We start from the raw sequence: 22878 nt of genomic DNA on the forward strand, positions 1-22878 counted from the left end.
TTGACCTCTTTCATTTAACAGCAGGGAGAGGCCTTACTGCTGAAGCTCCTTAGGCCAGGCTGTACCAAGCAACGCTGTGCTTCCTCCTGTCTTACTCTGTGATTCTAACAACCTTAAAATTGAATTAAATACACACACTGGATTTCTTGGCCAGAGAACCAAGAATGTACGCAGAAGGAACCTTGAAACACCCAGTTCAGGGAAAAAAACCTCATTAGTATTTGCAGCAAAGAGGATTCTTTGCTGCAAAATCTTGGGCAAGTACCTTCAAGCCTGGATTTCTTAATCATTAACAAATACAAGTTGTCTCTAGAACATCTGCCCAGCTGTTTGAAGTGTTTGCAAAGTAATTATTTCTAAAAATAGTAAGCCAAGACAATGTCATGTTTTAATGGGATGCACATTCTTCTGTGGTATTATCTTGCATGTTATTAGGCTGTATTTGCACAAACCCAACTTCCGGAGTGGAAGCCTATGAAACACAAAGAGAATGGCATGTTCCTGACCTAACAGCTAGGATCTTATAAAACTTGGTGACTAGGTGATAAATGTCAAATGAAATTCTGTATAAATATATGGAAAATAAAAACAATCTTAAGTGTAAATATTCTTGTACAGAAGCAAGCTCGTGGAGCTGATTCACAGATTCATGAACCCACCAATTCAACACTGAGGAACGGTTAAAAAAAAAAGTAACCCAGGTGTGCATTACTGCATTATTGTAAGGCTAGTAATAGAAAAAGTAAGGAGCATCATTAGGTCAGTACAGATTCACAGAGATCACCTTTCAAAGAGTGTACATAGACTACCTCAAGGATATAGAGCCGACGGTGTTCAAAAGGGACAAGACTGAGAAATAGCTGGCACTCTTTCCATGACAAGGACAGCAAAGCCAGATAGAAATCTTCAGACTATGAAAGAGACTACTGTGAAAATAACACTGGGAGAACACGTAACATCGCAAGTGTCAGCACGATGTTTAGGAGATGGATTGTTAGCTGTTCCTTGCAAGGCAGACACTAGGTAATATCAGAAGGATGCCAGTAGGTTGAAAGCTGATAAAAGTAATTTAACTGTGAATCCTCGTGGCACAGCTTGCTGTACCAGCCTGGCAGAGAGCGCAAAGAATGTTATGACAAAGAAACCCACTGAGAATGAGTAAGAGTGCCTAAAAACAGAGAAACTGTACCAGACTCTGGAAGTTCCACAGCTAACAAGTCAGCACGCAAACACCTAAAGGCAAGGAGCATATATGTTCAAAATTTTCCCTATATTCTCCCACAGGCATCTGCTCTTAGCCACTATCAGACAGGATATTGGACTAGACGGTCATTGATCTGATCCTGTACAGCCACTCATGTGTTTTTGCTTCCTTTAATCTAGAAGAACATCTAACATTTTTCTTTACCAGACAGTATACCATCAACACACAAGAATTAGATCAGCAATTCTGATTGATAACTTAGTTTACTTTCCAATTGGATAAGTGTATCATCGCAAACATCTGCAATTTATCCTCTCCGTCCTATCTTCAGATTACAAACAAAAGGAAACAATTTCAGCAGCAAATGAAAACAGATCAAAGTAACAGATGCCCGGCTAAGGACATTACTTTTAAAAGACAGAAGTATTTGATCACCGTTGTAAATCTGGTCCTCAAAAGAAAAAGGTACCATAGCTACCATATGATTAAAAGCCATGGCAGAGTTGCCACTGACTTTCTTAGCTCTCGATTGTTCTTCATATCAGGATGCTACCTGCTTCTTTAAAAAGTACAGTATTCATTCAGAGTATGAATATATATATATATATTCCTTCAAGAAACACAGAAAAAATACAGTAGCAAGTTAAAATGTCCATGTACTTAGCATTTCTACTAATACATTCAAATTGCACATGGTACACGTCCCCCAAAGACACCAGAGCTCTGAACAAATACTAATGGATCTTGCTACTTTATCACTACTGAAGGAGAAAACACTGAATTCCTTCCAGGCTATAGGTGAAGAAGCTGTGAAGAAGCTGTAGACAGAAATAACAAAGTAATAATGTTCTTCCAGGATTTTTTTCATAGCTGGTCACATAAAAGTAGGATTTATTTATTTATTTATTTTTAAAAAAGAGGCCCAAATCCACTGTTCCATAACTGCTTGATGTCAGTAACAAGACAAAAGCATGTTATCCTCTCCTTCTACAGCATGTTTTATTTGTACATTATTTCACCTAAAAAACTGCTGGGAACATGTAGCTTTGCAGCACCTTTAAAGATTTTGGACAGCGGGTCAACGGCAGATTTTGTTTTCTTTTTCTGAGAGTTACAAAAATAAAGAGAAATAACAGAACTGGCACTAAAGGGCATAACGTCTACCTTTTAAGATACTGACTTTCATAATTATTTTGCAAATTACATTGATTACATTGATCAAGTTCCTTCTCATCTCCATGACTCAGATTCCTTTCCTATAAATGTCAACTAGAAGGACAAATACAAATAAAACCGAAGTTTCTGAAGTTCAATTAAAATTTTGAATCAACTGGCCTATACCATTTTCTTTACCATTTCAAAAGCCTTAGCATAAAAATAAGTGAAAAATGAAGTCCTGCAAAGCAGATCTTATTGTTACTGAACAAAACCGATAGCTTTAGTAAGTCCTGATTTTTTTTGTTTTGTTTTGTTTTTTAACTTACGCATTTTATACCAGTGAAGTTTAAAAGCAAAGAAGTCTTTTAAACTTTATTAACACAATAAAATGTCTAAATGCATTTGCAAGACAACTCGCTGCAGAATTTGGTCCCTTTTGCCCTGAGTAAGCTATACATACCATCTTGTTCTATTTTTTCTGTTTTGAAAATATTTGTATTTTAATTACACCAATAATGCACACCTGCACGTGAATCCTGGGAAAGAGTCCAAATAATAATTAAGATATGGTTTTCTTTAAAATACAGGAATATCTTGTTTTGGCAAGTTAATTCAATTAGTGTAAATATAGCAGGCAATTGAAAAAATACAGAGTATAGCAATTACTCCAGTAAGACTTTGTGTTCATCATAAAGAGGAAATCCTTATTACAAGTATCTGGTACTTGTAATTCTGGATAATTCTAATACAAGCAAACGTTGCTGGTTTTTTGTTTTTGTTGTTTTGCTTTTTGTTGTTTGTGTTTTTTTTGTTGATTCAAAAGAAGCTACGAGTTTAAGCACACTTTCTCTAAAATATAAATATTAGGAGGATTACGCCCTATGAGTACGTCACTTCTGGCAAAACTGCAGTCAGCCATTATAAACAATTCTACAAGCTCAGATAATGAAATAATCAACTTCATGTTCATTTCTCTTTAAGCCCACTGCTGTTTGTAAACTCAATTTTTCTTCATTTTCTTTAGATAAGGATACAAAGGGACGCATAAATGGAAGAATTAAAAAGAATCATGAAAGATTTAAAAATATAGCAAGATGATGTCTCATAGTGAGAAGTTTTGGTCAAACTATCACACCCCACATTGTCACAAAAACTCAGTCTTGAGTCCACACACCTCACTGAAGAGTTAGTTGCCTTTGCATTACAAGACAGAATATGGAAACATGTAGCCACATCACATATAATATTTTAAAAAGAACAGCACAACAGCTGGTTAAGTGCTTCTCAGAAGGTCACAGAACCTTTTTAAGCAAGAAGAAATTAAGAACTCACCGTCATTGAGATCTTGCAGAAGGTTTTCTTGGCATGAGAAGTCCAGCTTCACTTTGATGTTTACAGTAAAAATTGCAATCTTCCCAGGTCTTAGAGGGAACTGGGAGAGCGTATCTTCTAGCTTCCAGCTCAAGAAGTCACCATACAGCTTCTCTGTATTGAAAAAAACAATATTTCATTAGCATAACCACCATGCCAAGAACATTTTATTTTATAGTTGTTGTACAGAGCATTAACTGATTTGCCATCTTCCATTTAAATTCTAAAATATTTAGAATTAAGACATCGAAAGTGAATGTAACACTAGAATGACATCAGAGAGATTACTGAGATTGGCCTGAAAGCATGTAAATGACAGAGCTGAAAAAAAAATTAGGTGAAGAACATTAACAAGAAAAAATTTATAGATTGCACAATAGGCGGTATTAAATATACAATTTAAATACTCAAGAACACATCAAAATATTGCACCAAAATAAACCAGTTACAGTTCTGAAACACCCGTGACATCATTATACAATTCCTTTTCAAGCAATAGAGAAGACTAGGAAGATTGCTGGCTTTCAGTTATTTATAAAATAAAGTCCTTTCTCAAAAATGAAAAACATAAAGTACAGAAGACCCAAACCTTAAGGAATAGCCTGCCTTAAAACTTATGTATCTGAGAAACGATTTACCAGTGGTCCACATGAGATACGGCATCTGTCACTATTAGCTCCTCTGTCCTAGGCCTGAAGTGCCAGAAGGGATAATACAAGGAAAAAATATATTATTTATTGCTTATCAATAGCTTGAGGTCCATTAACCAGCTCTGCAGCCTCCTTAGTGCTCCAGTAAGATCCGAAGATCCATTTTGAAATAACGAAGAGCAGAAATCAAGTCCACTTTGGAAGGAGGGGTGAGTTAAGCTGTGCTATTTCAAGCTCCAAGGTAACATGGGGACCACAGAAAGTCACAGAGCTCATCTCTGCTTCGTACCAGCCTACTGTCTTTAACAGCACATCGGTGTGTTGGCGCTTCAGAGCCTCTCCAAAACCATCCTCTAAGACCCATCTTCGAGAAACCAGGCTGGGAAGGCTGCCTCAATAAACTACAGCCTAGCATTAAGGATCTAGCAAGAAAAGTAATTAGAATTCCAGTCAGAAGTTTATTAATTTGCCCAGAAACAACTGCATCTAGAAGAAAAACATTTTCCATTAACCACAACTTAAACAGTTGGTCTGCTTGAGATAACGATCTTCTTTCTTTCCACATCAAATCCATTTTAAAACTTCTCTAGAAGAACAACAACAAGGTAAAAAATAAAAAATCCTGCTAACAATTGTTTCCTTGAAGTCACCTCCACTTCATCTCATGATTTAGTTGTAACCATATCTTCACTCTGATTTTATTTTCAAGAAGTTTAACGAGTAGAGTGATCTCTATCCCCCTTTTCTAAAGAAGTAAAACTGTAATGGGCTACAGGGATGTTTTTCCCCAATGCAAGCAAAGCAGAATGACGTATCCCAAGCACCTGAGCGTATCTCCAACATGATGAACAAATTGTTTCCAAAATGTATTTTCATTAAGGAGGAGATTTATCTGAAGATATTGGACTGAAAAGACTTTGAGTGAGAACAGCCCCTGCAGGTATTAAGGTACCCAACAGATCCTCTCTAATTTAACGTTTGTAATTACAAGACAAAGTCTGAATGCTCAAGCTCAAAGTTTAACTGCAGAGAAAAATCCAGTTAATACTTAGCTGTCGCTGGTTTATCCTTTAATATTGTTGTTTTCTTTACCTTGTTTAGCAGCCATTATCCCAATGAATTATACTATTGCATGGGGATTCAAACCTTCTGGCTGGGTGGTAAAAAATCTTGGTGTGGGGCATGTCTGCATGCAGTTTCTAGAGTCCAAAATTCGTGTTTAACAAACTGAATTTGCAAGCAACTTCTAGTAAAGAGTGGAAATTAATGACTTGCTTTATCTTTTACCTAGAGACTAAATCACTAAAATCATAAAAATATCTAATTGCGATTCACCCACAATCTAACTTTGGGTTCGCTCTAAGTTCTACAGGTTTGAAGATCTGTAGAAGCGACTCCACGTTAGCACTTTATACAAACTCCATAGAATTGTAAGTCTTTCGAGATTCAATTCTTTCCAAACTTAAGCCCCCAGACAATTCTTTTTTTTTTTTTTCCATGACTTACCATACAAACGTCTATAAAATTCCTTACAGAATTAATTTTACTTTGGGTGGAGGCATCTAAATTTGCATAACTATTAAAGCCATTGCGAGGAGTTGTATCTATGTTTTTACCTTACAACCACCACAAGTTCCCAAAAAGCCTGTAGCAGGATTGCTAATATTTCTATCAAAATTATTTGCTTATAACCAGTTTAAAAAACAAACCTAAAATGCCAATCCACAGAGGCAGGCAGTACAGGAGGCTTCAAAATGTGATTAGATTAATTAAAGGACAAGTTCATAATGGGCTACTAATAAAGGAGCATCTCTGATGTTCCTTGGGATGTAGGGCAACTAAGGATACTGAGCAAGCACAACAGAAACACAACCATGACTTGCATGCTCTCTCTCTAAGCAGCATCTCCTAAAGTCCTGTGAATTCTTGGCTAGGTGGACCATAAGCCCTAAGAGGGCATTTCTTAAATTCTTATGCCTTTGTCTTCCTTTCTGTGGCAGGAGGAGGTCGCTGGGGGCACTGAACTCTACTAACTGTAACCTTAAGATCTGCAGACAGCCTCGAAGCTGCAAAAACAAAGAAAAAAACTAACAGACTAGAGCTGAAAGGTGAAGTCTGGGTAAAGCACAGCCAAAACAACTGCTGCTCCTCAAGCTGAGCTGCTGAGGGGAAATGGAAATGCAAAAGCATTCACCAGCTGGCAGAGAAGAGTCAGGCAAGTGTTTCATGCCTCTGATATGAATTCAAGATGCACAAAGGTACCCTGAATGCAAGTAGGATCGGACTCCTGAAGATAAAAACCTTTGTTTCAAGGCAACAAAACTCTTCAGACTTTTATGGTTATCTGCACCTCTGCTTCTTGATGCCTTTCACCAGCTGAGGAAGAATACACAGGACCCCAATGCAGCTATCAGTTCTAAATGCATTGACATCGGCATTCATATGCATTGACCTCGAGTGCCTGAAATTCTAGTGAAAATAGAAGTTGTGTATTTACCACTGCAGAGAAACCAGCACCATTTACTGTTTTTTTTTTTTTTTCGAAAATGTGGAACTGTGGAGTGTGTAAATTAGAATTACAGGGTTAAAAATACTAATAGTTTGTGCACTCACGGGCAGTGAATCAATATTGTTATTAATTTTCCTTGAAGCCTGCTTTCAAACTGAGGAGACAGTAATAGAAAATTTTGGACTCAGACCTAGCAGACAGAAATAGATTTGCAGGAGTTGCTATATTCTTTGCAGTGCAGATGTATTTTGTAGAGCTTTTTCCGAGCAATTAACAAGTATCCTTAAAAGGTGACAAAACTTGCTGTAAAATCATGAACCATTTGACATTCTTCCTATGAGTGGGGAAAAAAAGAGTTAGTAAAAATCATACAAATTCCTGAATATCTGTGTCAGCTAGTGCGGGCAGAAAGGAAGAGACCTGAGCTGAGAAATCCTGATAGTAAAACCCAGCAGATAAAGATAAGAGTGGGGCTGGGCTACCAACACTCACTGTCCTTCCCTAGCAATGATGTTTACACTAACTGGTGGAACTGGTGTCTACATTCACAGCTCTCCAAGGACCATAGCCCAATTCCAGATCCAAAAAACTTTGCAGTTTTGGTTGGAAAAAAGGTAAATAGATCTATTCTAGGATACTCACAGTTCTTACAACCTGATCCTCAGAGTAGATTTCTCATTTGTGGTCTAGCATTGTTAAACAGCTGAGACCACAAGCAGATGCATTCAAAGACCGTGAAAAGAATAGAGCCAGACAGGTAAATTGATTTCTCTCTGTTTAAATTCCAGAGGTCAATCACTTCTAAGAAAAACCAATGAGGATTTGTTGCTTCATCATCCGAGTTCATTCAGTGTGTGCAGCTGGTGCTCACTACTCCAGCCTGCGAGTTTGGTGAGAACGCCTGGCAGGCTCCTCTCGATGCTTCAACCTTCAAAAAGACATCAAGGTCACACTTCACCCTGCACGGACTAAATCGTTGAGTTATCAAAGCTTTTGGAGTGAACTCTGACATCAGGTAGGCTCTGACAAGAGCTGGCTGGAGACAGAGGATGGAAAGGCAACCCCTCACACGTCATCATCCTAAAAAAGCATCGGGCCATCTGACATGGGTAGGGACAACGGGAGGTGACACGCGGTTGACCTTGATGGGATGCGTGTGATGTCCAACTTAGAGACACCACAGCCTGGTAGATGAGCCTGGTATAATGAGACATTAAGAGAAATGACAGACACGTTCGTTGTGGTGCTATGACAAGTCCCTTTTGCTGATTTGCCCCAGGATCTGTTCCAGAACGCGTGGCTGCTAAAGGACTCGAAAATCCTATGCTGACCTTCTGAACTGCACAGGGTGAGCTGCGACTTCTTCTCATTTAATCCAAGGGCTAGAGAGGGAAAGTCAAAGAGCTGCAGCTGAAAGAAGCAGAGGAAATCAGAGGGAAGCACGTTTGAAAACACGATCCCCAGAGCTCCTTACTAACAAGACACCATTAGAAACGATGCCAGAGAAGTGGGCTTCCCCACAAAAAGTGACCAGCTGCAGCAAAGAAAAAGGTCTGGTCATTGCAATGCAACAACTAATTCTGTCCTGGGTACTGCACCACAAAATGAGAATGGCTCCTATTTACAGCACCAATGTTTGTTCCAATAGTTGTGGCCCCAAAAAGAGAAGGTAAGGAGACAGGGTAAAAACTCACAGTTGAATGCATCAACGTTTCCCCTTTTTCCCCCAGTTTTTAACAAAAGTTCTAACAGTGATGTGATGAAGGTTTTAATGTTGACAAGTCTATTTTTTTAAATTTTGAACCATTTTAACTATGTAATGTTACATACTAAGAGTCTGCTAAACACCTGTGATCCAGAGGCCCACATATTCCAACATTTCACTGCAACAACTCCATCATTTAATACACGTGCTGCACTTGGTCTTTCCAAAACATACAAAGAGCACCTAGCACAGTGGGAGCACCTTGGAATTACTGAAATAAGAACAGAAAGTCCTTTCACTTCGGCTTTTAAAATTATTCTTGGTAACAAGGCTCTGATAGAAAACCTATTCTTAGATGATTGGCAACTCCTTGTCTCTGAGATCACAGAGAAAAGGATATTCTATTGAAAAAAAAATATGAGCCTGAATACTGAAAAGAGCAAAAATCACATTCCATTTTAATATTCTAGCACTGACAATAAAATCTACAATCAAATGAGGTATTTCTATTGTAAGTAAAGATTATCTTGCTTGTCATCTGCAGTTCTTCTGTTAATATCATTTTCATGGTGATGAAATGTTTTTTCCCCAGAGGAAAAACTAAAACCAATAAAACACATCATGAAAAAGTGAGATTCACCTATCAGACTAGTTATTAAATATTAATAGGTACAGAGCATTTTAGGAGAAGTAAGTGAAAGCAGGAGATGTACTTTATTTCTTTTGTACCTTCCATTCTGCCTTTTAATTCATAATACCTCATTTCATCTATTGCTGTGTTGTTGTGTTGTGTTTTTTTTAGTGTTTTATCCCACTTTTTCTTATTGATTACTGAGTAAGCTAGAAGTAGGCTGATTTAATTCCACTCTTTCAAGGAGGAAAACTTTACTGCTAATGGCAATTTATTTAATTAACTAATCACTGTACTTATATCTAAGGAGAAAGTAATTCCAACCCGTGATTCATGTCTTTTTTTTTTTTTCCTTTTTTTTTTTTTTTTTATTTTTTTGCTTCAGGATGTTTTGCCTTTTATATACATATACATTTATTTATTTATTTATTTATTTATTATTATTATTATTATTTTGCTTTCCACTGAACTTGAAGAGGAAACCTAAACATCCAAAAAAGCAGGCAATCCCTTGACACACAGATAGTACTACAATTTCTTTCACTTCTTTTCTGCATTTTCTTATTTTCTCTTTCATTTTTATGTTTCTACCAAAAAAAAAAAAATCAAACTGAATGAATCCAGTTCTTTAGCAGGGATTATGATATTTGCTTTAAACTGACCTAAAATAAATATACCACAACTAGACCCCCTTTTAGCTAAGAACAAGCAGCGATTATTTCCGAATATAAACCAGCACACCTACCCTTAGTGTTGACTGTTTTCGATGTGACCTCCAGTGTCTCCAATGGTTCCGTTCCAATGTTTTCTAACTTAATGATAAGCTGTTGAGTCTCTCCATTGTAGAGCTGGACAGATACATTCGTGGAGATTTCATCCCCCGAAGAAGGCTGAAGTGTATGAGCAGACCTACAAAAGTGACAAACGTGAAAATGCAATATTAGAATAAACATGGTAAATCTTGTCCAAGTTATTATATTCTATTGAAGATTTTAATAGAAACTTGAAGATTCAATAAATCTTCAACAGCATATAAGATCCTTTGAAGATTCAGAAACCACTCCTCTGAAATCCTGAAGATATTTGACATAATTTTCCGTTCTAAGTTTAGCAAGGATCATTTTTAATAACCACTGAGGTCAAACGTTAATGTTATGCATAATACAAGTCAGATTTCAAACAATGTGAGATACATATTTATTCCTGACTGAAAGCTCGTTAAAAAAATCGCTGTAAAAATCATACGGAAGGGAACAGGGCAAAAAACTAATAGCAGGTCATCAGAAAGAGCAAACTTGAAAAAAGTGACATGTGATCTACCAAGAGTTTGAACACTAGGGTTGAATACTAATGAGTGTCAAGAGCTGAATGTAAAAGTAAAATGTAAAAATAAAACAAATAAATAAGGAGAATAAATTGAATGCTACATAGGAGATCTCAGGGTGAAAGTCCTCTGCAGGATCCTGAAGTTCATGCCGCTTTCTGATCAGCCCATCAGAATTACAAAAATGAGCATAAAACCACAAACCAGGAAGATTCCTCAGCTGAGATGAAACCTTTATACTTACAAGGGAGGATACATTATCTTACATTGTTAAGCATTCCCAAACTTCACCAGCTTGTTGTCAATGTGCAATATGAAGACAGAAACACCTTTGATGTAAGCAGCTGATCAGCCACAGAAACTGTTTACTTCAGGGATCATAAGCAGTATGAGAAATATGAGGTAAGATATGCTCAACAGCAACATACATCATACAAAGAACTTCGAGATGATACAAGCAAAAATTATTTTACAGAATTACATGTGCTAGAGAAAATGCACGGATACCTAAAGCGTCAGAAGGATGAGAATTTATCTCCATGAGCACCAAAAATTTCATTTTAAAATAACAAATGTGGCAAACCAGCCAATTACCGAAATAGGAGACATTCACAGTGCTGTAACAACACGGGGGTAAAGCAGAATTGAGCAGTAACCTTGAACTTTGCTAGGAAGAGGTAATATGGGAGCTGGCAGAGTGCAGTTCTAGTGGACAGCAGGAAGAACAAACCTCATGGGAGTGGATCCTGGAAGAAATTTACTCAGCAAAAGGTGAAATAGTGAATATAAATGAACTCTTTAGAACATGAATGAGGGAAGGAGAACTGCAGAACAAGACAGATGGGCAGAGGTTCAGTTTCTGACTGTATTTTTCACGCTAATGCAAAGTGGTCAGAAGGGATCAAGGACACAAGGGCAAAAGCTATTGAGATTAATGGCTGATAAATTTGTTGGTAAACCCACGGTCAGTAACTTCTTGTGGCAGGTATTTCTGCTATCCTTCCTTCGTACCCTATTTTTCCCTTACTCAAGATAAACAGCCTCCACAAAAAAAAAAAAAACATCACCGCAGATTTTAGTCTTTCAGAATGCAGCTTTGACAACAAAAAACACACTTTTTGATCATTTAAATGCTACAGAAATATATCGTTATCACTGCAGCACTCTGAAGTGTGGGCATCTGGAGTGGCAATGGAGGAAAATAAAAAGAGAATTTCTTCATTTCTTTTCCTCCTCATATTCTGAAAAAGTAGGAATTGCACACTAACAAAGCAAAATAATGACTACTCTTCATTTCCATACAAGTGTACATGTGAAACCAAAATCCAGCTAATTCAGCTTGCACATCTTTTGCTTTAACACAGGTTCTTCCATTAAGGAAGAAACCCATTTGAGTTGGGCCCCTCACAAAGCTGCATTACTGCCTGGAATTCCTTTGGGCTGCTCTTCAGGTGCTCTCCTGCTGACCCACGACCCTTCTCCAGGCTCTGGACATCTGCCACTGACACTGGCATCAAACTGGGAGGAGCAGGATGGATTGAGGTTCCCCTCCTGCAGCAACTCACCAGCTTGGGAAGCCTACGAAGAAGGTTTCTGAACATGAACGTAAAACAAATTGGAAAGATGCAAGAAGAGAAATTACTCAGATTTAATCCTGCTGCCTGTAAATTAGGAGTATTCTCTCTGTCATTTCTTTACCACGTCTTTTAAAAGAAGGTCATTCTCCAGAGGATCCAAAGGATAAAACAGAGCTGACAGGAGTTGCATGGGTCAATTTACAGATATCATAGAGGCCAGGAGAAGGAAGAAGTGATGGTAACCAAGGACCTCTCTGGCACACTGCAAGGTAGTCAGAAGCACATCTGAATTCCCAGGATGTCCCAGGAACTGAGACTGAGTACTGAAACTAAAGCATTTGAAGAAACCAAGAGCAAATTTAACACCAATGAGGAGGGAAACATACGCCAATAGACAAAGGCAATCTCGTTACTGCTCCACATTATCAGCTGAACATATATCCAAAAAGAGCAGATATTATGCTCATTTAAGAATATTTGCAATTCCCTCTGTATTTCAAACTCATCATATTCTTTAATATATTCATAACTTCGGCTATCCAATACTAATTTTGATTACAGCTAAAACCACCCAGACTCCATATCTAGCAAAATTTTTATAGACAATTTACCAACATGCAACTCAACTACAGTGTTTTATTAGTTTGCTGTCTTCACCAGGGTATTTCTTTCATATCTTTGCAATACAATCCCATCAAGACAGGCTATTCCACATTAGAAAAGTAGAATTCATTATGGAAATATCAGAACCAGACTTTTTTTTTTTATTGGTATGCTATATTGAATAACACAGTAAAAAAAGAAGTAAGTAAACAAAAGGCTGTTTGCTGATCCATAGCTAAAAGGAATATTAAAAAGAAAACCAAAACTCTATAACTATTTGCAAAATGGTACATGGATGCTCTTGAACCTGTAAAAGTTCCAGAAGCTGAATTGAATTGGTGTCTTATGAGCTTTCTCTAAAGACATGGAAGTAGTCAGTCTCATTCTTCACCCAAAAAAATGCTCAACAACCCTCCCTAAAAAAACACTTAGCCCTCACGTAACAATTTTGACACGTTTGGTGAGTGTATAACGAAGTTATTTTAATTAATTCTTCCTGTACCTCTTAAACGTGTTTTTTCTGTAGTATGGTATCTAGTTTGGAGCTTCCCCATACAACAGAAATATTGACATGTTGGAGCAAGTCCAGAAGAGGGGTATCAAAATGATTAGGAGTTACACAGGGCAGGTTCAAAGGCTGTTTGTTCCATTTTGGAGAAGAGAAGGGGAGAGGGAACTTCTTCTGAGTGTGGTCAGACAACTAGAAAATGCCCTGAGCAACCTGCTCCAACATTAAAGATGTATCACTTGTCAAAGATGGTCCTGCGTTGACCAAGGTCCTAGACCAGCTGATCTCCCCCTTCCAGCTTACACTAATCTGTGGGTTACCTCTTTACTTCAACATTTTATAAACATTTATGAACACTCACACAGCAATATAACCAAATGAAAGCCTAATTTTATTAAATTCCTCACCTTGGAAGGGAGGTACTGATCTGCAGCCTTGGCAAAGCTGGAATGACTTCAACAGTACAGCCATTGGTCTTCACTCCTGGCAGATTGTCCAGAAGGCAATCACTGAAGACTCCAAAAACTGACGTATGGTAACCTGATTTTTGGAAGAAAACACAAATATTGCACAAGTTTTTTTGTTTGCTGAGATGTCTAATACATTAACCTTACTAGTCAGATCTTGCCAGTGTTTTTGCTTTGCAAAACACCACCTTCTTTACAGAAGAATCTTCTCAGGACACAAAATATGTATTAAAAAGATTTTCAAATACCATATATAACAATTTTTTTAAAATAAATGACATCATACAAACAACGCACATCTATGCCTTTGGATCTATGACATACACAATTATTTTAAAAATTAGACTCCATAATTTCTACTATGCATTAAATTCAGTAGGAACCTTTAAAAGATCAACATCACAAGTTGTATTATAAAATTCAGTAGGAACCTTTAAAAGATCAACATCACAAGTTGTATTATAAAGACCAGCATTTCACAATACCATATCGCCTAATCCACCACTGCACATATACCTGCTACCCTTCAACATATGTTGAGAGCCCCTTATTTTTTCCCAAAAAAATGAAATTGTTAGGAAAGAGCATCAGCAGCATCCAGAAGCTATTAAAAAAATCCCAAAGCAAATGATTTAAATTTATTTTTTGAATATCTATGTATGTATACTGCTGCCATAAAAGACTGCAGATATATATAGACATTATTGAATATGTATATATGTATGCGCCTGCTATACAAGTCCACAGGTCATCTCCAAAAGTTTGATTTAGTAGGCAAATACCTCAGCAGCAATTCCTTGCCAAGCAATATATACAACTTGTATCTCAAGTCAAATTTAATTCATTGACACCCAAGTAACGGCCAAATACAGAAATCAACTCCTCTACTTGCAATACATTTTTAGTGTGTGAAACTAAAAACAGACAACTATAGCACAACTGTTCCTCAATGCTTTGATGCTATTCTGTATTTACTGAAATAGTTTCTGAGGGAAAAAAAAAAAAAAAAAAAAAAAAAAACAGAAATGAAGAAGATTCTTTTTATGAGCAGAAAACACAGTGAGAACAGAGTTTCTTCAAGTTCAAATTCATCTTCTTTTGGTGTTTAATTTTATTAAAACGGTTCTTTCCCTGAAATTCTATATTCCAGGAGCATGTACCTAAAATTGTGTGTTGTTAATATGATTCAGTACTACTGCTTTCTGCATCTATCATCTCCTCCTTTTCTAGGAGACCGATCTGCTGGTCTTCCAAAAAAAGTTCTTTAATTCTCTCCACTTACTATGAACACAATTCTCTTTTTGCTTATTAATGAAATGACATCTCGAGTGCAACAGACTACACACAGCAGCTAAATTGTTTCTACACAAACAATCGGCAAACATTTCTGTAATCTTACATGAACACGATTAAGAAAAATGAGCTGCAAGATTATCTTCTGCATTCTCATGAAAAAGTTCGTCATTTTTCTCAGAAGCTTTCCAATGAAAACATTAATAAGGTGGAGTTTGTGTTCATTAGCCTTTTCCTCTCATCCTGGAGATACTGAAAACATGTGTTCGCTGCTGCTGTCGCAACCAAGTGAATTTTCAGCATCACAGGCTGTGGTTTTAATGAAGTCTAGTGTATTAAACAGCTCTATTTGTTTGGGACTTTTTGTTTGTTTTACACACTGAGGAGAATTCAGAGTAGCAAATATATAAAGCACACCAGTTGAAAGTGGGCCAGACAAACGTGTAATTCACAGAGACATAAAATGTTGTCCTGCTAGAAGGAAAGTGACAAAATGCATCCCTTACCATTGACAGTAATCTGTCCAGTGGTTTGAGGAACACCAACGAGAGTTACCGGATAGAGACCAGACTCTGCAGGTAGAGAAAGGGCTGCAGGAAGAGATTCAAATTCTACTCCTGTTGTCAGAAGACCCTGCAAAAAGTCATATTACACAGATAAATCCATTTATAATATACACTTCCAATCTCTTGCATTATATCATCCAAGAATTTAGGGTTTATTCAAATTTGCTCCTAGCAATTGCTTTGGTTTAAAGTTCCAGTGACTTAAGTATGCTTCCAGTATTACTGCAACATTTGTCTTCAATAAAGAAATGAATGTGTTTCAGGATATTTCTGAGGTGGGAAAGATACATGAAGTAATATTATCTGCAAGGTGTTTTGTTTTTTATCTACACTTAATTGCACCTGTACAGCATGCATTTTGGACAGTGGAAATCAAACGTCTCTAGCTTGCTTAGCTTTAATTAAAGTTCCTGTCCAGAAAAGACTTATCTAAATGGAAGAAACAAATGAATATTTACAGAAAATAAAGTCTAGTTTTATTAGCTAACCTACAAGTCTAAATTAGGAGTTGGAATAAGGCATTCACCTCTCTCAGTTGACCACGTAACAAGCCTAGGTGCCTGCAGCTAGACTGTGTGATGATGGAGAAATCTCTGAGCACCCTAAAGTTAAAACATGGGACAAAATATGAAGTGGAACCAAAAAAATAAATTATTTAATGTCCTAAGAACCACGGCATTACTTTCTTGAGTCAACTGATTGCTTTTTTTAAGCTCAGTTAACAAGTTTAAGACGCTTGAGCACAGTATGCGCTTAGAAGTAACATAAATATTGCTGTCAAACACGGGAGACTAAGTTAATGGCTGCTTCTATAGATTTATTAATTAAAAGTGATGATACCCAACTATTAATGCAGTAAGTACGACTGGATTGAACTTCAGCTCCATTAAGATGCTTCACAGGAAGTCAAGAGTCTCTATAAGAGGTAGGTGCTAGTTTTGGAAAGACAGATGTGAAAACTTACACTTTCAGACAGAAAAACACAGAGACTGCAGACTACACAAGGAGGTGAAGAAGCAGCAGTGGTACCTGCACAGTGCCAGAGCACTAGCCCTGCTTTCCTTTGCAAACGTCTGATTGCCTACTTTCTCCTTCAAGAGGTTTCTGAATGGCGTACCTCTGCAGTTCGCAGCTGCTGTAAAAGGCAGACCAGCACTCTTCTGTTTCTCATTCTCAATTAGAAATTATCCTAATTGCTACTCATATAATAAGGAAAGGAAAATGGCACGGCCTGGATTATCCAGGCAATGACTGAGTCTTGACCTGTTGATTAAGTCTTCGATGACCTGATTTGCACCGGGACTAACCACCACCACCTCGTCAACAAATTCCTGGGCAATAACTAATTAACTATTCACACATCGCCTAATGTACCCAAAAGCTTAAATCCTTCATTCCAGCGATTACTTCTTTGTAGACGATACATTGTTGAGACAAAGCTGATTTCAAACCAAGCTGTCTTTGTGGAAAGGTTCTTCAGAGACCTGTACCCTTCTCTACCACTGCACACAATATAATCATTTCACTTGAAATGCTATAAGAAAATCCTGCTGAACCCTCCTTTCTACTGAATTTTACTTTTCCCCTCGTTTCTCCTACAGAATTCTGTTCTAAGAAGCAATCCCCACAACAAAACCTCGTAAATCAAATTCTGTCTCACTCTGCTTTCGCCAGCCGGTCTAGCAGAGCATCGATGCTTTGTGACTCCCACCTCATCAGCGTAGGAGTGGGCGCTGCTTTCCAAAAGGGTGCTTTTATGTAGCTAGGAACACAACCAGGCCTTGCTTGCAGTCCTTTCTGCTGCATTCTTTACACGATTTCATAATAAAGCTTATAAAATTGTAGTTGCAATAAGCTGTCAATACAAATTAATTTTAGATAGGATGCAAAGTAATTGATGGAAGGAATCCTTGCAGAGGGATCCACACCCCAGAAGAGGGGTGAGCATTTACACTTTACACTAAGGCTCACTCTTCATCGTAATCCTTCTGCTTTTGCTTTGAGTGAGGCAAATCTGACAACATAAAGGTGACCCCCACACACTCCAGAACTCACCTTTGCAACAGGTACAGAAGGCTTTCCAAAATTATTTCAGCCCCCAAAGCACTGAGCTATCACTTGGCCAAATATTCATATACACAGGAATCGTTTAGGATTCGCCTCAACTAAATCCTGTCATCCAAGGACTGAAAATCCTAAAAAATCAACTATTAAAAAAACCCTCCAAAGTCTTGTTTAGTATCAACTGTAGTAAATAAGGTGTCATTTAAAGTGTCACATTAAGGTGTCATTTTTGTCTAGGGTATTTTGGAATTTCCTTCAATGGGAGTTTCTAGGAGGGGATTAGGTAACAACACAGTGCTTCAGCAGCCTTCCCACTTCAGTCTTTCTCCTAATGACCACACTGAACCTACCTTGGAACAATACAGCAGCATTTTTCCATTCCTGGCTATGTCCCCAAATGCACATAAACTCTAAGAAACTACAACACCACTGCAAAACTATGGCCCAGTCCCTTTTCCAAAATATAGGAAGCTTCTCATTAAGACACGGTCCTAATTAGCCCAATTTTCACTGGGCCAAGGGGGAGGGGGAAGCTAATTGCCTTTCTGGCTCAGGCAAGGAGAAATTGAAACCATGGGGGGAAAAAAGGGGGAAAATGTTGACGTTATCCACACTGATCACAGGGTAACTGATAACGCAAAGTGCTCAGCACGATATATTTTTCTTATAATGTATTACAAATGCATTCCCAATTTATTCTTTAGCAAAGGAAAATGAAGAGATCTTTAGAGAACAAATGCAATGGAAATGCCAAAGCATCTGCACTAAGCAAAACTATTCCTGGGCTAAAAAATTAAGAGCCTCAAGTCCATTAACACATGAAGGAAAAAACATCGTTAATCCAATTCCCTCATTCTGAGAGTTTTTACTCTCCAGTGAAACTTCAAGCTTTTAAAAATAGACATCAAGAAAGCATAAAAGCTCATCGAATGGAAAAAAAAAATACAATATAAAGCTCAACAAGTCTTCAGTGTTCCAGGCATGAATTGAAATCAAGATAATTATTCTGAAAACTTGACCCACACAAATAAATTTTACATGACAGTGACATATCTACAATGTCTGAAAGACACTTCCAGTTCTGCTACGTGCTGGATTCAGCAATATTTGCCCAACATTGCCCTCTGGTGCCTAAAAAGAATTAATTTTATGGAGACAATGAAAGCAAGGCTGAAGTACTATTATATCCTTTACCTAAAGGTATCTGATGTGGAGAAAGAAGAAAAGGAAAAGAAAAAGGAGGCAAGTGTCAGATTTCTTTTTCCCCAGAGTCTTGTACTTGATCTCAGTAATAATATTTAGTAATCATTGCTGTTTTCGACCAAATTGAAAAACTGTATCTGTATGCAAGGCTTCCTCCAGGGAATATATGAATCAGAAGCAAAAAGATTTTTATTTCCTTGTATTCCTATAAAACTATCTAAATTGTCTTAGAGAGCATATATGCACACTATTACTACAGCCTGCCTTTCAATCACTTCCAAACTAGATTTAGTTTCAAAGAAACAGAACAACTTGTATGCAAATGGTAGCTTTTGGGGATGCTTTTAAAACAACATCAGTATCTAAGTGCCTTTTTAGGCTTTACTTACCAATCCTGATATGCAGTCGCTGTTTTTTCCCCCAAGTACCACTGCCAAAGTTCGTTTTCTCACTCAACATACTTTATACAACGCTGTCAAATACTTCACATGAAAATCACCAAATATTAATTTAAAAGGAAGTTTCTCCCAGTATTTCCAGCGAGACTGTTTTAAGCAGACCTCGGAATTTTCAACCACAACCATTTTTACCCTTCTTCCACCAACCTTTTCTGTGTATTTTCTTGTCCAGGACAGCTTCAATGACATGCAGCCCATCAGTAAGTAAATATTCTCTCAAGACTACATAGATAGGAACTCTCCAAAGAGCAGTTCACGGAAATATTTTGAATGATCATGAGCTAAATTCAGGAACAGGTTGCACAAAAAGATCTATCGAAATTTTAGATGTTATTTTTAAATATCAACATTAAAAGTGCTCTTGGCTAATAGCATAGTTTTGAAGTTTACAAAATAAAAAGCAACAGCTATTCTCAAACTGTCATTAATCAAAATACTTCAGTTGTCTTGAAATGCTCCAAACAGAATGAGACCTATAGAAAAAAGGCTATTTTTGAGTTATCAGCTTTAAATACTCTAAATTACATTAACCCTATGTGTTGTGGCAGTATTTTTCAGTTTGTCAATACTAACTTACTGCAATACAGCTTCCACTGCTCTGTATGTATCAATGGTGGTTGTAAGAAGGCTCCATTTTCTACAGAAATGGAAACGTAAAAAGATGCTTTCACTGAATAAATAACACTCCCACAACAATTCTCAGCCTGTGAAGACAGCTCATTTGTTTTGGAAATGAAACTTGAGAAACAAAGAGGAAAAAGTAGTTAAAATCTTATAGGACTTAAAACACTTTGCACTGCTTTAAACATTTTTTTCCAAGATACAAAGTAAATACACCGGAGATTTACCAGCTTGGTTTTGTGGGTTTTTATTTGAAGGTCTGAAATCCAAAGGTCATTTTTTTCCTGGATAGAAAAAGGGTTTGGTAACTGTACGAGAGATAAAGGCGACCATTCAGGTACCTGAACAAGTCTAAACAGAAATCGATATTCCTGGAAAAAAGTGAAGTGCTGTATGTACTTATGTAGAGCTGAACGTCAAATCTACTCTTGACTTGGGTTAGACCACAAGGACAGCAAAAAATATTCTGCCTGACCTGCTGCAGACAAAGAAAATTAGGCTCATTTTTGCCTCTCCCTCACTATGCTGATTGAAGGTACCTGCTAAGTACTACGGAAGCAATGCCTCTGATCTCTCCTGCTTTGCTTTACTGACCAAAATATGCAGCTGTTGGACCTAACCACCTCAACAGTCCATGCCATTTTAATTTGTCATTTTGCAAACACTACTGCACCTTTCATTGGATTGGCCTTCTTGCTATATGGACCAAAAGAAGACCGGGATACAGAAGACAGGAAAGTTTTAAGAAATGGGACACACATGAAAAATATGAAAAAGAAGTATCTAAATAGATTCCCAAATCATGAATATGCATGTCAAGGAATAAACAGCAAGAACAACGAAGATGGGCAAAGAGTTTTGAAGAAAAACAACAACAAAAATAAACTGTTCCAACTTTATAGGGCTTCTCATCTGAATAATACTGATCAAAGTCATGCCTCCACAGTCTCATAAAACTAAATATATTTTACATTAATGCTTCAAATAATGAAAAAAGCTAGAGGAGCCTTTCAATGAGGAATCGTGTTCCTTAACAACTTGTGCTGTATCTCAATACTAAGTTGTTTACCCGATGTCACAAGGAAAAGTATCCTGATAGAAGTTTGGATCAACGCTTCCATGGTTTATTTAACATGCAGCAAGTAAGCTAAAAGAACAAAATAAACTAAACTGAAAGCTGACAGAAAGGAAAATTAGAAAAAAGGAGTGAGACGATGGATTTCAAGACCGTTTCGTTTTGATGGTGAGCCACAATAAAGGGAAAGAGCACAGGAAACCATGTGATGGAGAACTCAAAGGACTGCCAGGCATTGGAAACAAGGTCGAGTGAGCAGTCATACTGCACAGGTAAGGTGCTGAGTCCGAAGGAAAAAAGCTGTGGGACGGACAAGCTAAAACTGACATTAAATGACAGAAAAGGATGCACTCACTATGCAAATGATTCTGAGGTTAAATAATGTGAAAGAACGTGACATGAAAAAAAGACAAAAAGGAGGCATGAGGCATAAGTAGACATTAATAATAAAACAAATCACTAATAATAAAATAAAATACTTTAAAATATTAAACACCCTGAATTATTAAAATAAAAACAAAAGATTTCGTTCTTGTGATAAAGTAATAATTATTCCCACACTCTAGAGAACCCACAGATGAGATCAGAGAATCAGAGCAAGTTAGGCTGGAAGGAGATGCTGGAGGTCCTCGTGTCCAACCCACTGCTCAAAACGGTGCCAGCTTTCATGTTCGTGCAGGTTTTTCACTCTCCTGTCCACTCAAATTTAGGAGATGGAGATCCCACGTTCCCTCCCCGGTGAGATGACATCAGAGCAAAGCAGAATATCTCAAAGCACTCTATTTATAGATCACTGACTACAGAATTACGTTAGTCGTCTCTATTAAACGTCCAGTCTGCTTGCCTCCTTCCTCTCATCCTTACCAATAAAACCGAAATTCAGTATTAGTTCAAAACACAGCTATCATCCTAACAGGAAAAAAGGAGGAGTCATGCTACTACAATTAATTTGTAGTACCCTTCCTACAATTAATTTGTAGTAATCCAGTGAATGGATGGAGCGCACAGCCTTATAAATAACTAGACCAAGTTCTTAAGGGTATGCAACCACTCACAGGAAATTTCCTCATTAAAAAATTATCCCCCCCAAATTGAAATATATAATTACATCATTACTTCCACGATACAAATTAGACTATAAATCAAAATGCTCTTAAATTGATTTCTACACAGCGTCCTTTGTGATGCACGGCTTTACAGTTACTTCATATACGTTAATATATTAAGTAACCTTTAAGTAGACCTGTTAATAATAATAATAATAATAATAAAGAGCAAATAAATATACCCTAACTCACTTAGCCCAACAGAACAGTGGGCTCTGTGAGACAGGATTTATTTTTAAAGCAATAGTAACGATTGGAGAAAAGGTGGAAATATTTAACGTAAAGGCTAACACTGCATTAGGACTGGCTGGAGATTAATCTGGTTTAGCAGTTTAAGGAGTCTTAACCTTTAAATGGTTAACAATGAAAAAACTCCTGTTAATTGGCATTAAGGGGGGGAAAATGATCCACTTTGTTTCAGTATCCACTGGAAGCAGTCCACAAAAGCAGTATTACACAGTTGCATGAAGCAGCAGAGAGCTTGGACTTGAACCTTCCGACCTTAAATGCTACTCTGGTATTCTTGCCTTTTTTTGTGTCCTCCCTTCTGATCCCTTTAGCTTCCGGTGCTTTCAAATAACATCTGTCCCTGGGAAGAGCAGATCCATAAGCTGAAGCTTCTATTAACAAATCAAAGCTTCCCAGAACTAGTTATCTTAATTCCTCATTTTTTAAAAAATGTAATCAAGGTGGGAATTTGAAAAGCTAGAATAAATGCATTTTTTTTAAATAACAGGAAGAATACACTGATTTTAAGGTTTCAGGATATGATTATTACTTGAAAA

The 22878-nt window shown here is 37.3% G+C and overlaps 1 protein-coding gene across 2 annotated transcripts in view; it reads right to left on the reverse strand.

Annotated features, from left to right (window-relative positions):
- TRAPPC9 (trafficking protein particle complex subunit 9) overlaps positions 1 to 22878 on the reverse strand; it is a 453151-nt gene that overhangs the window by 380742 nt on the left and 49531 nt on the right. For both annotated transcript variants that reach the window (XM_082754768.1, XM_082754767.1), the window contains 4 exons: positions 15507 to 15633; positions 13648 to 13780; positions 9974 to 10137; positions 3695 to 3847 (listed from right to left, as the gene is read on the reverse strand). In XM_082754768.1, the coding sequence (XP_082610894.1) occupies positions 3695 to 3847; positions 9974 to 10137; positions 13648 to 13780; positions 15507 to 15633 (577 nt within the window). The remainder of the gene's footprint in view (positions 1 to 3694; positions 3848 to 9973; positions 10138 to 13647; positions 13781 to 15506; positions 15634 to 22878) is intronic.

Source organism: Aythya marila, assembly GCF_965140915.1.
Source record: "Aythya marila genome assembly, chromosome: 2".
In the NCBI taxonomy this organism is placed as follows: domain Eukaryota; kingdom Metazoa; phylum Chordata; class Aves; order Anseriformes; family Anatidae; genus Aythya; species Aythya marila.